Source organism: Strix aluco, chromosome 24, assembly GCF_031877795.1.
Source record: "Strix aluco isolate bStrAlu1 chromosome 24, bStrAlu1.hap1, whole genome shotgun sequence".
NCBI lineage: Eukaryota > Metazoa > Chordata > Aves > Strigiformes > Strigidae > Strix > Strix aluco.
Genome location: NC_133954.1, coordinates 4931280 through 4944837, shown reverse-complemented (window position 1 = coordinate 4944837; position 13558 = coordinate 4931280). Strand labels below are relative to the sequence as shown.

The following is a 13558-nucleotide window of genomic DNA, read 5'->3' as shown; positions in this document are numbered from 1 at the left end:
TTACAGTTACAAGTAATTAAATTTATTAGACCTCTATATTTTTTTTTATAGTCAGTTTTGGCCAATTTACAGCTTTCCTGGGGAATTTTTTTTTTTTGGTTTAAACACAAAAAAAAAAATCATAAACCAAGTATCACCGATACATCACCCCCTCCCCCCCCCACCGCCACCTAAAAAAGGGGGGAGGCCCCCCCCCCCCGCTCCCCAGCTGCGCTTTTCTCCCGTTAAAAAGGGTCCGCGGCGTCTCTGTACAGATGTATAGAATGTTACACCCACCACTGTAAAAAGCCCCCCCTGCCCCCCCAGTGTCACTCCCCCAGCTTGCAGGGGCCCTTCTCCTGCCCGGGCAGGTCCTTCTCCTTCAGCAGCTGCAGGTTCTCGGCTCGCAACCTGTCCACCTCCAGCTCCAGCTGCCGCACCCGCGCCGTCTCTGCCGTTTCCCCCCCGTGTTTTTTGCTCTCCATCCTCAGCCGGTTGTTCTCCTCCTCCATGCGGGAGAGGCACTTCTCCAGCTCCAGGTACTCCTTCACCAGCTCCTGCTTGCTCATGTTCTGCAGGCTCTCCACATGGTACCGCTCGTAGGTCTCCGAGAAGTCCCGCTGCAGAAACTCGCTGCCGTCCCCCCCCATCCCGTCGCTGCCCCCGTCCTCCTCCGCCGCCTCCTCCAGGAAATCCTCCTCGCTCGTGTCGTCCGACTTGGCGGCCGCTCGCCGCGGGTACAACCCGGTTTTCAGGTCGGGCTCCTCCTGGTCGTGGTCCTCCATCAGGAACTGCGTGGTGTTGTAGGGGGCCACCGGCTGCCCCTTGGCGAACATCTCGGCGCGCAGCCGGGAGGCGCGGAGGCTCTGCCGCTCGTCGAACTGCTGCTTCTCCTCCCAGCTCAGCTTCGAGTAGGGCTTCCAGCGCCGCTTCTTCTTCGACGGCCGCCGACGGTGCTTCTTCTTCACCGGCCACTCCTCGGCGCGGCCCACCGACGACCGGTACCGCGGGCCCAGACCGGGACGCGCCGCTCCGCCCGCCGACGGCCGCTCCTCGGCGCCGCCCGCGCCCTCCGCTGCCGCCGCCGCCTCCTCCGCCCCGCGGGGTGGCAGCCGCCCGGCCTCGCCGTCCGCCGCCGGCGCGTCGCCGCGCTCGGGCTCGGGCTCCGGCTGGGGCTCCGGCTCGCAGCGGGGCTCCGGCTCGCACTGGGGCTCCGGCCCCGGCTCGGCGGGCGCCGCGTCGGCCATGGCGCTCGGCTCCGCTCCCTCGGGGACAGGCGCTACCCGCGCCGCATGGGGCCGCCGCCGCCCCCCCCCGCCCCTCTCCTCCTTCCCCTCAGGCCGCCCGGGCCATGGCGCGGGGCCGAGGCCCCGGGGGTCACCGCCGCCGGTCGCCGAGGGGTTAACGCCGCCGGGCCCGCCCCCCCGCGCGCATGGCACGCGCCGCCGCCTCCTCCCCCCCGCCGCGCCCCGCCCCGCGCTGCCACCCGCCGCCGCCGCCGCCTGCTCCCGACTGCCGCTCCCCGCCCGCTCCCCTGCCTTAAGTACCCGCGCGCGCGCCGCCCCGCCCCGCGCAGGCGCGCTGCCCGCCCCGCCCCGCGGCACGCCGGGACCCGCAGTGCCCCGCCCCCGCCGCGCGCCCGCCGCCGCCGCTCCCGCGCCCCGTGCGCGGGCGGTGCCGCCCCGCGGCCAATCGGCGGGCGCGGAGGGCGGGCCGGCCCGCTGTGCCCCGCCCCCTGACCGCGGCGGCGGCTGGGTCGCGATTGGCCGCGCCGGACGTCACTCGAGCGCGGCACCGCCAATCCGAGGGGGCGAGGGCGGGGCCGGGCCGTACCACGCGCGGAGGGGCGCCCCCGTGCCGGGGCCGCGCGCGCCCGGCGACCTTCAGGGCCGCGCCGAGGGCAGCGCCCCCGCCCCCCCCTCCCCCCCGCGGCGAGCCCGTGGGGCGGCCCGAAAGGAGTCCCCGCTCCGCGGAGGAGTCACGGGGCTGTGCTGCGACCCCCCCGCGCCGGCCGCGGCCCGGGCCGGGGGGGCTGTAACGGGCCGGGTGGCGGGGAGGCCCCGGGGCGGGGGGGGGGCGGCGGGGGGGTGGGGGCGGGCGGAGGTATCCTGGGGCTGCGCTGGGTGCGGCGACTGTAGCCGCGCGGAGGGAGATGTAAACAAACCTGAGCAGAAAGAAGTCCCTCCTTAAAGGCACCGCGTCCCTTTTTTCCAGGGGCGGTGCGGAGCTCTGCTCCCGGACGCCTGGGCCCGCGGGGGGGTGGGGAGAAGGGGGGGGGGGGCAGGGCGGCCTGGGCCTGCGCCTTCCCCCCCCCCTCCCCCCCCCGCCCGCGGCTGTGCCCCCCCCCAGTCACGGTCCCTGGGGCCCCACGGCCGGGGCGGGGCTGGGCTATGGGGGAGCCATGGCGGGGGGGCAGCCCTGGGAAACCCCCTGCCCGGGGGAGGGGCGGGGGGGCTCTGGGGGATCCGTGGCTGGGGGGGCCATGGAGGGAACCCGCGGCTGGGGGGGGGCCATCGCGGGGCCACCCCGTGGGACACACGACCTGGGGACCCACAGCCAGGGTGGGGGCCAGTCCCCGGGGGATCCGTGGCCAAGGGGGTGCGGGACAGTCCACGGGGGGGTGGGGGGTGTCACCCGCTGTGGCAGCAGCACGGGGGGGGGCCCTGCCCTGCCCCCCCGCATCGGCTGCGCCCCCCCAGCCCGTGGGCGAGCGGCTAGCGGGGCCCCCCAGGGTGGCACCGCCGAGCCCCGGGGCGAGGAGGGGGGTCCCCAACATCCACCCCCGCCCCCCCGCGGGCAGGAAGCCGCCCTCTGCCCGTCCGGCTGCACAGCCGGGGGGGGCGCTGGGCGGTGGGTGCCCCGGTGACACCCACCGCCGCCGGGTCACCCGAAGCAGGGCGGGAGGTGCTGGCAGCAGCCTGGCGGCACCAGAGGCCTCGGCCTGGCGGATCCTGCTGGCGCTGGGAGCTGTCCACCCCCCCACCCCCCCCCCCCCCCCCCCGCGGTGGCACTGCCACCCGCCCGTGCAGAGGTGGGGACCCTGAGGGTGGGGCCAGGAACCGGCGTTGGGGTCTGGGGACCCGGCAGCCCCGGCCAGAGCAGCTGCCCCCGTGCCCCTCTGCCCGCCGCGGGGCGGCCAGGCCGGAGCAGGGTGGCCGCGGTGACCCCCGGCCGTCCCCTCCCGGGGCAGGGCAGCAGGCAGCGGCGCTGGACTCAAAAGGCAACTTTTAATTCAGGCAGGTTCGGACGTTCCAGCACTTCATGGAACCGGTCTCTGGGGCCGGGGGCAGGGGCTCTGTCCCCCGCCACCCGCCCAGCACCGGGGCCGTGGTCCATCTGTGCGTGGTAGCGAGGGGATCCCCGGGGGGATCCCATCTGGGGCGCGGGGGCGAGCCCACGCCCCGCTCCCCGTGGCCGGCTGGTCCCTGGGCCCTCCCGGCGGGGCTGGCGAGACCCTGAGAGTGACGGTGGCAGTCGGCGGTGCGCGGTGGCTCCCCCTCCCTCGGGGTTGGGGTCCCGGCCCGCAGGAGACCCCGTGGCTGGGTGAAGCGATTCCCGCGTCGATCCCGTGTGGCGCTTCCCCGGCTCGTGCTAAGCAGGATGGGGAAGGAGGGGTGGCGGCAGCCTGGCGGTGGCCGGTGGTGGCCGCGGGGACGCGGCCGTCACCTCTTCGTGCCCTGCCAGCGGCGCAGCAGCCACTGGGTGACGAAAGGCCAGGTGAGGAGGAAGAGCAGGGTGTGCGGGGAGACGGTCAGGGGCCACGGGGATGCTCCCTGGCGAGGGGACAGAGAGAGGCAGCGTGGGGAGGGGGACAAAGGCGTCACTGGTGTGACCAAACATCCCCCCCGGCCCTCTGCTGAAAGGCAGGCGGTGGCAGGCCACTGTCACTGCCCCGCAGTCCTCGTCACACCCGTCACCCTGTGGAGAGCTTGACTCAACGCTGTCATCCGTGGTGTTGGGACGCTGGGGATGTGCCCCAGGAATGTCACCTGCTCCCCAGCTGAGTGACCCTGCCCCGACCTGCCCGCCCCCCGCAGCGTCTCCAGGCCCCCGTGGGTCACCGGGCCCCTGGGGACGGGCAGCGTGGGGCAGCAGGGCCACCCCGCAGCGCTGCCTCCACCTCCACCTCACCTGCGGAGCCAGTGGCTGGTCAGGATCGGTCCCGGCTGCGTCCCCCTGCAAGACAGGAGAGCGTTTGGGGTGCAGGAGGGGCTGGGCACCCCCTTCCAGCCCCCGTGTCCCCGTGAGAGGGAGGGGATGGGCAGGAGCCAGCCCGCTTGGGGATCTGGACGGTGCAGCCAAGCTGGGCCCCCAGGGGCAGCGGGAATGATGGAGGCAGCAGCTTTCTGCCTGCACCTCAGCTCCTGCCTGCACCTCGAGGTGGATCAGAGCAGCACCGGCCTCAGCCCCGCTGCACCCCGAGGTCTCCCCCCACTCAGGCCACCCCAGGCTGCCCGCCTGCAGGGACCGGAGCTGAGCCCCACCGGCCTGGCCTGCACCAGCGTGGGCCCGTACCTGCGCAGAGGCGAGCGTCTCCAGCTCGCTCAGGCGCTCCAGCACTCGCCGCATGTCGGCCTGCAGGGCTCGGACGGTGCTGGCCACGCAGGCGTCCAGCTCTGCCGGTAGCCCCTGGGCAAGCTCGGGGGTGGTCCCGGCGTGCCGCTGTCCCCCGCTGAGCCAGTCTGTGGGGCACAAAGATGGGCGCTGCTCAGGGCCGGTGGGGCAGGGACAGAGCACGTGCGGCAGCAGTGCCCGTCCGCACCGGGCAGGGCTGGCTGAGCACCCCCTCGCGCTCCCCGGGGAGCTCACGGGCTCCCTGCCTGCACGCGGCCTGCTCTGCCCACACCGCAGCCACTCCAGGCAGAGCCAGGAGCGCTCAGCCCAGACCCGTAGCCCATGTCCTCGCCATCAGCCAGCACCAGGCCTGTCCCCGGGGACACGGGCTACCAACCCCCCCCCCAGCAGGTCACCTCGCCTAACCCGGCACAGGCAGGGTGCTGAACGCCAGGCACGGCACCTTCCCTGCGCGGCTGCCTCCCTGCCAGGCCCTGGCCCCAGCGGAGGCCCCGCTCCCACCCGGCTGCAGCCCGGCAAACAGCCGGGTACCCCGGGCCGCGAGCGGAGGGCAGGCAGGGGCTCGCTGCCAGCCCCCAGCGCGCCGGGGATGGCCCAGCACGGCTCTGTCGGCCACGTTACAAGTTAATTCCCAAGGTCAAGCAGCCGGGAAGGGTTTGTGAAAACGTTAATGGGGGAAGATAAGGGTGAGATGGGTGGGCTGGGCCCAGGTGAGGTGACAGTGTCACTCCAGAGCAGAAAGCCCCCGGGACATGCCTGGGGAGAGCCCCAGGGTTGGCAGGAGGCTCCTTGTCCCCACTTCGCAGCGGCACAGCTCGGGGCCTGGTTGTCCCCAAACGCCAGTGGTGGGTGGTACTGCAGGGGCAGAGCACTCCAGGACCCACACCTCCAGGGACATGGGTCCCAGCTTCACCCCCCCAGCACCCCCCACCCCCAAAGGCACCGGGCAAAGCCGCTGGCAGCAGGGACTGGGCAGGAGCTGGGCGCAGGCTGGCGGGGCTGCCCGGTCAGTAAAGACACCGAACTGCTTGGGGACCGAGGGATGAAGAGAGGGGACACTCAGGACTCCTCGCGGCTGCTGAACGACCCACCCCTGTGTGCTGGAGCCAAACTCTGTTCCCTGTTGGTGGTCACAGCCCTCCCAGCCTCCGTGCAGCCTCCCAGCGTCCAGCCCTGGTGCCGGGAGGTGGGGAGGGAGCAGCGGGAAGGCGCGCAGGAGCCAAACGCTGCACCCACCTCTCTCGGGGCCAAGGGCTGCAAGGCCAGGGCTGCTCCTCCCCTCTAGTCTTCTGCCTTCACCCCGCTCTCCCTGCCCTGCGCCACGGGGCCGTGGGGGCTCGGGCATGGCCTGGCCGCCGGTCGGGGAGAGACCCAGCAGCTTCCCAGCCTGCGCGAGGGGAGAGAAGAAGGGCCCTGAGACCCCCGCTCCCCTCCCCGGGGGCTGCGGGGGCACAGCCGGTGTCACCAGGTGGGGTCTCTCCCCCTGCTCCATGGCGGCATTTTTGGTGGTGGCAGGTGCGTGGGGCTGAGCGAAGCAAAATCCCACCAACACCACCGGTCAGCAGCCGGTTTGGGAGGCAACAGAGCTCCACAACCCCAGAGGGAAGCGAGGTGCCCCAGCTTGAGCTGGCCAAAGTGCCCCAGGTAAAGCCAGGTGGCCGGGTGGCTTCCTCCCTCCTGCCCACCAGATCCATCAAGCCCCACCACAGCACCTCAAGTGCCAAACGCTGCCGGCGGCAGCTGAGCTGCCTGCTGCAGGGAGCAGAGGGTGAGCGGCAGGGGTGCAAGCAAGGTGTCTGCACCATCCCCACCCGCGGCTACCGGCCTCGCTCAGCCCCAGCAGCCCACCAGTGTCCCACCACAGGAATGAGGGGGGCGCTGGGTGGTGCTGGGGCGCACCGAGGGCTCCTCAAGCCTCCCCTCGGTGACGAGGATCAGGCTCCAAGAGGGACACAGAGCACAGAGGGGTGCAGCTGGGTGGCCCTGCAGGTTTTGGGAGCCTCACCGGGCTCCCAGGACGGTGGTGCCGAGTGGCAGCGTGGCAGTGCTGCAGTGACGTGCAGGGCTGGGGGAGCTGACGATACAAAGATCTGCCTGTACAGTGCAGGCAGGGCAGGGCTGGCAGCAGGCAAAGCCTCCACTGTGGTGTGGCAGGACCCCAGCGCTTCCCAGCCCTCCGTTACCTGCTCAGGCTCCATCTGCTCCAGGGTATCGCAGTACACGTCCCCCTCAGAGTCACTGGTCACCTGGCTACCTTCAAGTGCCTCGGTGGCGGGGGCCAGCCCACCTCCTGGAAGGGAAGCACATGGCTCAGCCGCGGGCACGCCGTGTCCGGAGGGCAGCAGAAGCTCAGCGCAGCCGTAAGGCAGCAGGTCCAAATGTGGGCAAGAACGCAGCGTCTGCGTGCACCAAGCGAGGCAGGAGAAGGAAACTGAGGCACAGAGGGGGAAGGAACCGGCTCTGTTACCACCACCTGGATTGTGGCCATCCAAGGACCGAATTCCCCCTTCTCCTGCCCACGGTGTCGCAGAGCCCCACTCACGGGCAGGCAGGCCCCAACGTGCTGCCATTTTAGTGTGGGTTTCTCTGCCCATGTGCGGCTCCCACCTGGGGAGAGGGCTGCCGCGGCGGCCAGCCGAAACCCCGGCCCTGTGGGGAGCCCCTCCAGTGGGACCTATGGCCACAGCTGCTCCGGCAGGGAGCAGGTACCGCTCACATGCTGCCCAGCTCCCCGCACGCTGCCAGCCCAGGCGCACTTGAGGACGGGCATGGCCTGGGCGCAGGCCCTGGCTCGGTGACCATTTATGCTCCTCAGGGGAGGGCTGGGCCAGCGGTGGCACGAACGCCTCCCTGGGGCACCCCACCCAACCCGGGGCACAGCGAGAGGCCCCTCGGGGCAGGGGAACTACCAGTGCCCTCGAGGGAGGCACAAGGTGGTGGGTGAGGGTGTGAGGGGCTGTACAAGGAAAGCCAGGACCAAGGCGTTAGCCATGGCACAGGCAGGGAGGGCCGGGGCTCGGCACCGTGGCTCCCAGTGCCGCGGAAGGGATGGACTTGGCTTGAGCCGAGGGACAGCGTGTCCCTCCCGGAACATGGACCTTCCAGGGTGACATTTTCCCAGTCTGTGGGGAAACACCTGTGTCGTCTCGCTGTGGTTTAGCAGATCAGGCCCCTTGGCACAGGTAAGAGCAACGCAGAGTCAAACCAACACACCCAGGGTTACCCTGGCATCAAGAACAGCACTGAGAGCTGGACCTATGAAAATCTCCAGCTCGCTGTGACTCAGGCAACGCCCGCAACACTGGCAGGGTTGGGCCAGAGGTGCCTGAAGCCAACAGCTCTGTGGGTGGACGGAGGCCGGTGCCTCTTCTGTGGGGTCTCTGCCAGGTGCTGGCCACACCATGGAGACCAACCTGGCCCGTGCTGCCCGTTGTGCTGCTCCTCGGGCAGGGCGTCTTCAGGGCGCTCCGGAGGCGGGCTGCTCGCTGGGTCGTCCTGGCTGGGGTCGTTCATCTGCTCCTGAGTGCCTGCATGGAGGGGAAGGGGCAGAGGAGAATTAAAGTGGTCAAGGGTGATCCTGGCAGCGCAGGCTCTCTGCGGGTTGGGCTCCGCACTGCTTCCCTGCCAGCATGGCTGGGGCACATGCGGACGCGGGGCCACCCTCCTGCCAGGCAGGCCAGCAGCCTCCAGACCCGCACAGCGGGTGGCAGAGACGAAGAGGGGCCGGCTCCGTTTGCCGATGGCCCAGGAAGCAACACAAACTCAACCGGTGAGCAGGGTCTACCCTGTGCAGAGCATCTCGCTCGCCCGGGGGTGGCAGGGGAGTCCCTGTGCCCTGAGCCCCTGTGGCAACAGGCAGAGGGATCAGCACTGGCCAACGGCTGGGTAAACACGGACGGGTGAGGGCCACTGTCCTTGTCTCCTGGCAGGACACATGGCACACCCATGGTAACGCACAGAGCTGAACGCAAGACGTGTTGTCTGGGGAGAGCCTGGTCTAGGCAGCGCACGCCGCCATTGCCTGCGAGGGCTTTCAGCAGGCAGCAGCACCCCAGAGAGGGCCGGGGCAGCTGCCTGCCCGGGGATCCAGCCCACCCCACCGCCCCGCAGAGCTGCAGGGTTAAGCCCAGCTGCCTTTCCAGCGGCCCCTGGGACTTTGCTCCCTGCTCCTGGCCAGGCAGGTATGTGGCAATGCTGTCCTGCCTGCACCTTGCCTGCACATCTCTGCCATTCCCAAGCTGCCTTCGCCAGCACAGCAGACCCACGGCCATGGGACTCCCACGAGCCCAGCCCAGGTGACCAAACCCCCAGAGGGTGACAAGGGCAGCCCCCACCCTGCACAGGAGTTAGCACCAGGGCTGCTCCGCTCAGGGACTGTCACCATTCCCAAATCTCTCCTCAGTGTGTGTGCTGTGACCCGCAGGGGTGGGTGGGTGCAGGCAGGGCCCTGTCACCTCACACATCACTGCGCCAGGGCAAGCCTGGCTCAAACCCCAGCCCCCCCGTGCCCGCGGGGCTGGCAGAACAGCACCCAGCCTCTGCAAGGGCTTAACTGTCACTTCCCAGTTGCTTCAATCTTGGCCTACACGTACAAGATGCTGGTGAAAGCTCTGCTGACTGGAGATCTGTCGAGACCCTGAACCCTTCACGATATGGGGTTCAAGTGCCACTTTACAGTGTGTTGACTCTGGAAATAAACAAAACCAAACCTGCCCAGACTCCTCCCATGCAGCACCTCTGTCCCCCAAAAGCTCTGCGGCCGCTGAGGGCCCCACGCCTGCCATGCTCCGCTCTCACCCACCGCGGTGTCTAAAATCATCTTTGTCCTCTGGATTATTGGTAACAAAAGTTGCAACTGCACAAAATCTGAAGGCAGGTTTGAGAACCTTTAACACAAATGACTCAACAGCTTAAGAAGTTCAGCGATTTAAACCACCGTTTCGGGCACCTCGGGCTCATTTGCTCCACAGGTTTAGATTTAAGTGACACCGTCATTTGTAAGTGACACTAGTGCAGGATGACACTCCCAAGTGGGTAATGACCAGGAGTTTAGACCCAGCCTTTATGTTACAGAGAAAAATTAAGTCTATTTGCCTTTTAAAGGGATTCTGCATCAAAACAGAGAACAAAAGCGCCTGGCTACCACAGGAAGGAGCAGCCATCCTGAGGCCAAGCCTTACAGGCAATGTGTTTTCAGCATCCTTGTTGGAAGCAGGGAGTGACAGTAGCTGTCAGACGCAGGACAGATGCCTGGGGACAGGCAGGGAGTGAGTCTATTTGTCAGCACTCTTCCAACATTAGCAAAGCACTGACAGTTTACACACCCGCTGCGAATATACCCTGAAAGCTCATCTGCTGCTGAGCTAATCTACTGGAGATGCAGCACAGCCAAACCTCCAGATGTGCAGCTGGCAGATTTGCTCCGCAGTAGCCGACACCTTTCTGAACCACCATGTCCAGCCCCTTGCTCCCTCGGATGCTTCTCACAAGCCAGATACACCGAGGACTGCCCTGCTCCGGGGGTGAGACAGGTCCCCAGCCACCTCCCAGCATGAGGCGGCAGCCGCAGGCATGGAAAGGACTCTTCTCTAGCATGAGATTGCCCCAGTAATCCCATTTCTCAACCCCAGTTTCCCCACATCCACTCCGCTGCAAAAACTGGCTGGCCTATCCAGGTATTTACATCAGATGACCCGCACTCGCTGTACACAGCCCGCCCTGCCCGGAGGTGGGCCAGCGCCAAGAGAAAGCACAGCCTCCCTGCCGCAACACTCCATGGGAGCTGATCCCCTGCTCTACTGTGTACAGGGATCTGGGCCAAGGGGCATTTGGAAGCCAAATCTCAAGTTCTCGCCTCAAAGTTTTGCGGAGAGAAAGCCTAGACTGAAGAGACACCTGCGTCACTGGAAGAGAAACCTGTTTGGTGGTGCCCCAACAAGCACCTCAGCAGCAGCTGTGCCATGGCAGGGGAGTCAGAAGGCACGTGGCACGTCCCCCCGCAGGGAGCAGCCCTGGGGAAAAGCAGAGCCCAGAGGTGATGGCCGTACCAGTGCTGAAGCAGGCAGGGAACAGCAGGATGGATGCACCAAGAGAGAAGAGTACGGCACAGAGGTGAGGGATGCGCTGGGCACAAGCAGAGTGCAGAGGCTCCCACTCACCCCCTTTCTTCTTGAAGAAGGCCTCAGGGGGCCGGGGCATGTCACGGATCACCTCGTAGAGTGGCTCGAAGTACCCAAACATCTCCTCTGTTGTCTCGTCCATGGGCACAGTGTCAATGATCTGGGGAAGGATGTAGCTTGCGATGGGCGACCACCGAGCACCCGATCCCAGACGCTCTCCCCCTCCCTGCTACCTTTTGGGCCACCTTCTTCATCTCAGCCACATAAGCTGCCATTGCCTCCTCCTTGGACATCCTCCCCAGGCTGTGCCAGGCATCCCTGCGGGTGACAGCCGCTGTCGTGAGGCCGGGAACAGGGGGGAGAACCGGACCTGAGGGGGGCCGCCCCCCCACCCCCCCCAGGGGCCTTACCACTTGTACCGGCCGATGGGGTCCCAGAAGCCGGGCCTTGGGCCCTGGCAGCACCCCGCCGTCGCCTGCTTGTAGTAGCTGTAGAAACGCAGCATCTCCTCATAGGAGGGTCGGTACGAACCTGCGACGCGACACGGCCTCAGCGGAGCCGGGAGCGGGGCCGGGGCACTGCGGCCGCGGCCGCCGCCGCAGCCGCAGCGCCCCGGCCCCGTTCCCGGCCCCTACTCACCGCTCCGGGGCAGCCCTTGGATAACCTGAACGGCGGCGCGGAACTGCGCCCCGCAACCCGCCTCCTCCATGGCGCCGGCACCGGCCCCGACACCGACACCGGCCGCGGTGCGTGTCCCTCTCCCTGAGGGAGAGCGCGGAGACCAATCAGCGCCCGTCTTCCATCGGCCCCGCCGCGCCTCGCCCAATCAGCGCTCCGCTTCCGAAACGGGCCGCGCTGCCCCTTTCCCGCCCCTGCGCTCCCGGGGCGCCGCAGCCAATGGCGAGGCGAGGCGCGCGCGCCCCCTGCTGGCGGGAAGGAGGCGGCGCCGCAGCCCGGGGGCGCTAGGGCCGGTCCCGCCGCGGCGCCCCCTTGCGGGCTGAGGGGCTCTGCGGGGCCGCGGGGAGCCGGGACGGGGAGCCTGGGCACCGGTATCCGGGACAGGGATCTGGGACGGGGATCCGGGATGGGGATCTGGGACAGGGAGCCGGGAGAGGGAGCTGGGATAGGGAGTTGGGACGGGGATCTGGGATGGGGATCCGGGACTGGGATCCGGGACTGGGATCTGGGACGGGGATCCGGGACGGGGATCCGGGACAGGGAGCCTGTGCACCAGTACAGCACAGAGAAGCAGTGCTCTGGTGCACCGGGCCAGGGCACAGGGATAATGCAGTGGGACAGTGCTCCAGTGCACTGGGACAGTGAACCTGTGCACTGGGATAGTGCACTGGGATGGTGCTCCAGGACACTGGGACAGCGCACAGGTATAGATCAGAGGAACAGTGCACCAGTGCACCAGGATGCACTGGGATAGTGCACTGGGATGGTGCTCCAGGGCAGGGGGTCAGTGCAGTGAGAAGTGCTGCAGTGCCCCAGCGCAGCGCACAGAACGGTGCACAGGTACGGGGTGCACCAGGATAGTGCAATGGAATGGTGCACCAGGACAGTGCTCTGGTGCAAAGCACCGAGCCAGTGCCCCCAGTGCTCCGGGACATTGCACCAGGGCACGGAGCGATACACGGGGATGGCACACAGGGACAGCACACGGGGATGGCACACGGGGATGGCACATGGGGACATTGCACTGGCCCACCTGGGCCGTGCAGCAGGACAACGCAGCCAGGCAGTGCCCCAGAGAGCAGCAATGCCATGGGGTGATGCAGTGGGGCAGCAGGGCTGTGGCCTGGGGCACTGGGACAATCATCCAGGGTACCGGAGTCACACATGGGGACACTGGGGCCGTACACCGTGACATCAGGACAGCGCACCAGACATGGGGACAATGCACTGGGGCCACATGTTGAGGGCCCCAGGGGAGTGCACCAGGGGACTGGGACATTGCACTGGGACACTGGGACATTGCACTGGGACGATGCACTGGGGCACTGGGACACTGCACTGGGACGATGCACTGGGGCACTGGGACACTGCACTGGTACACTGGGACATTGCACTGGGACGATGCACTGGGGCACTGGGACACTGCACTGGTACACTGGGACATTGCACTGGGACGATGCACTGGGGCACTGCGACAATGCACTGGGACAATGCACTGGGACACTGGGACATTGCACTGGCATGATGCACTGGGGCACTGCACTGGGATAATGCATTGGGGCACTGGGACATTGCACTGGGACACTGCACTGGGACAATGTCACCAGGGCACTGGGCAGGGGCATGGTCCCAAAGCATGGGGCAGGGGATGGCTGGGTCTAGCAGAGCAACTGGTTACTGTTAATTTGTACCAAACTTTATTAATTATGATAGTAATGAAAGAACAGAATTTGGGGTCCTTGAGCCCCTGAGGCGAAGGTCCTTCACCCTCTGCTCCGAGGGCTTTCCTTGAAGGCAGGGTGCTGTGGGGACACAGGTGATGTGGGGACATGGGTGACCTGGAGGTGCAAGGTGCCCTGGGGATGTGGGATGTTACGGGGTTCCCTGGGGACCACCTGGATCCGGCCCTCGCCCAGGGCGGGGTGCTGGGGGCGGGGTGCAACGCAGCTTTCAGCAGCCCCCCGCCTTGCTTCATCATCACCCCACGCTCCGGTTTTCTTAGATTTTGGGGAATTTCCCTTAATCCCAGTTTCAAATCCCAAATCCAAGTGGGGGGACACACCCCTCAAAACCCCCTAATTCCCATCCCGTGTCCCCTGGGGAAACATTTCCTCTATAAAGTCAAGATCCAGAAAAAAAAAAAAAACCAAAAAAAACCCAACCCAAAACCAGCAAAGCTTTTTAAACCTCCTGCCATTTCCAAGCTC

General features: G+C 67.3%; 2 protein-coding genes across 3 annotated transcripts; both read right to left on the bottom strand.

The window, feature by feature from the left end:
- Nucleotides 1-1465, bottom strand: HEXIM1 (HEXIM P-TEFb complex subunit 1). Its single transcript, XM_074849452.1, has one exon. It carries the CDS (start codon nt 1224-1226, stop codon nt 309-311), a length of 918 nt encoding a protein of 305 aa, XP_074705553.1. The 5' UTR covers nt 1227-1465; the 3' UTR covers nt 1-308.
- Nucleotides 1466-3186: 1721 nt separating this feature from the next.
- Nucleotides 3187-11431, bottom strand: ACBD4 (acyl-CoA binding domain containing 4). Of its 2 annotated transcripts, none has more exons than XM_074849748.1 (10): nt 11313-11431; nt 11084-11204; nt 10907-10991; nt 10602-10833; nt 7968-8081; nt 6738-6844; nt 5791-5941; nt 4495-4661; nt 4111-4155; nt 3187-3752 (listed from the first exon to the last, which is right to left on the bottom strand). In XM_074849748.1, the coding sequence occupies exons 1-10, from the start codon at nt 11380-11382 to the stop codon at nt 3642-3644; spliced, it is 1203 nt and encodes a 400-aa protein (XP_074705849.1). In that variant the 5' UTR covers nt 11383-11431; the 3' UTR covers nt 3187-3641. The 2 variants fall into 2 exon arrangements, with proteins under 2 accessions (XP_074705849.1, XP_074705850.1); XM_074849749.1 differs by having other exon boundaries at nt 10713-10833.
- Between the last annotated feature and the right edge of the window lie 2127 nt (nt 11432-13558).

Coding starts and splice junctions, on each gene's coding strand:
- ACBD4 (XM_074849748.1), bottom strand. CDS start 11,382: ATGGAGGAGGCGGGTTGCGGGGCGCAGTTCCGCGCCGCCGTTCAGGTT. Junction 10,992..11,083: donor CCCATCGGCCGGTACAAGTG/GTAAGGCCCCTG, acceptor TGTCACCCGCAG/GGATGCCTGGCACAGCCTGG. Junction 4,662..5,790: donor AGCCCTTGGCCCCGAGAGAG/GTGGGTGCAGCG, acceptor TGTGCCCCACAG/ACTGGCTCAGCGGGGGACAG.
- HEXIM1 (XM_074849452.1), bottom strand. CDS start 1,226: ATGGCCGACGCGGCGCCCGCCGAGCCGGGGCCGGAGCCCCAGTGCGAG.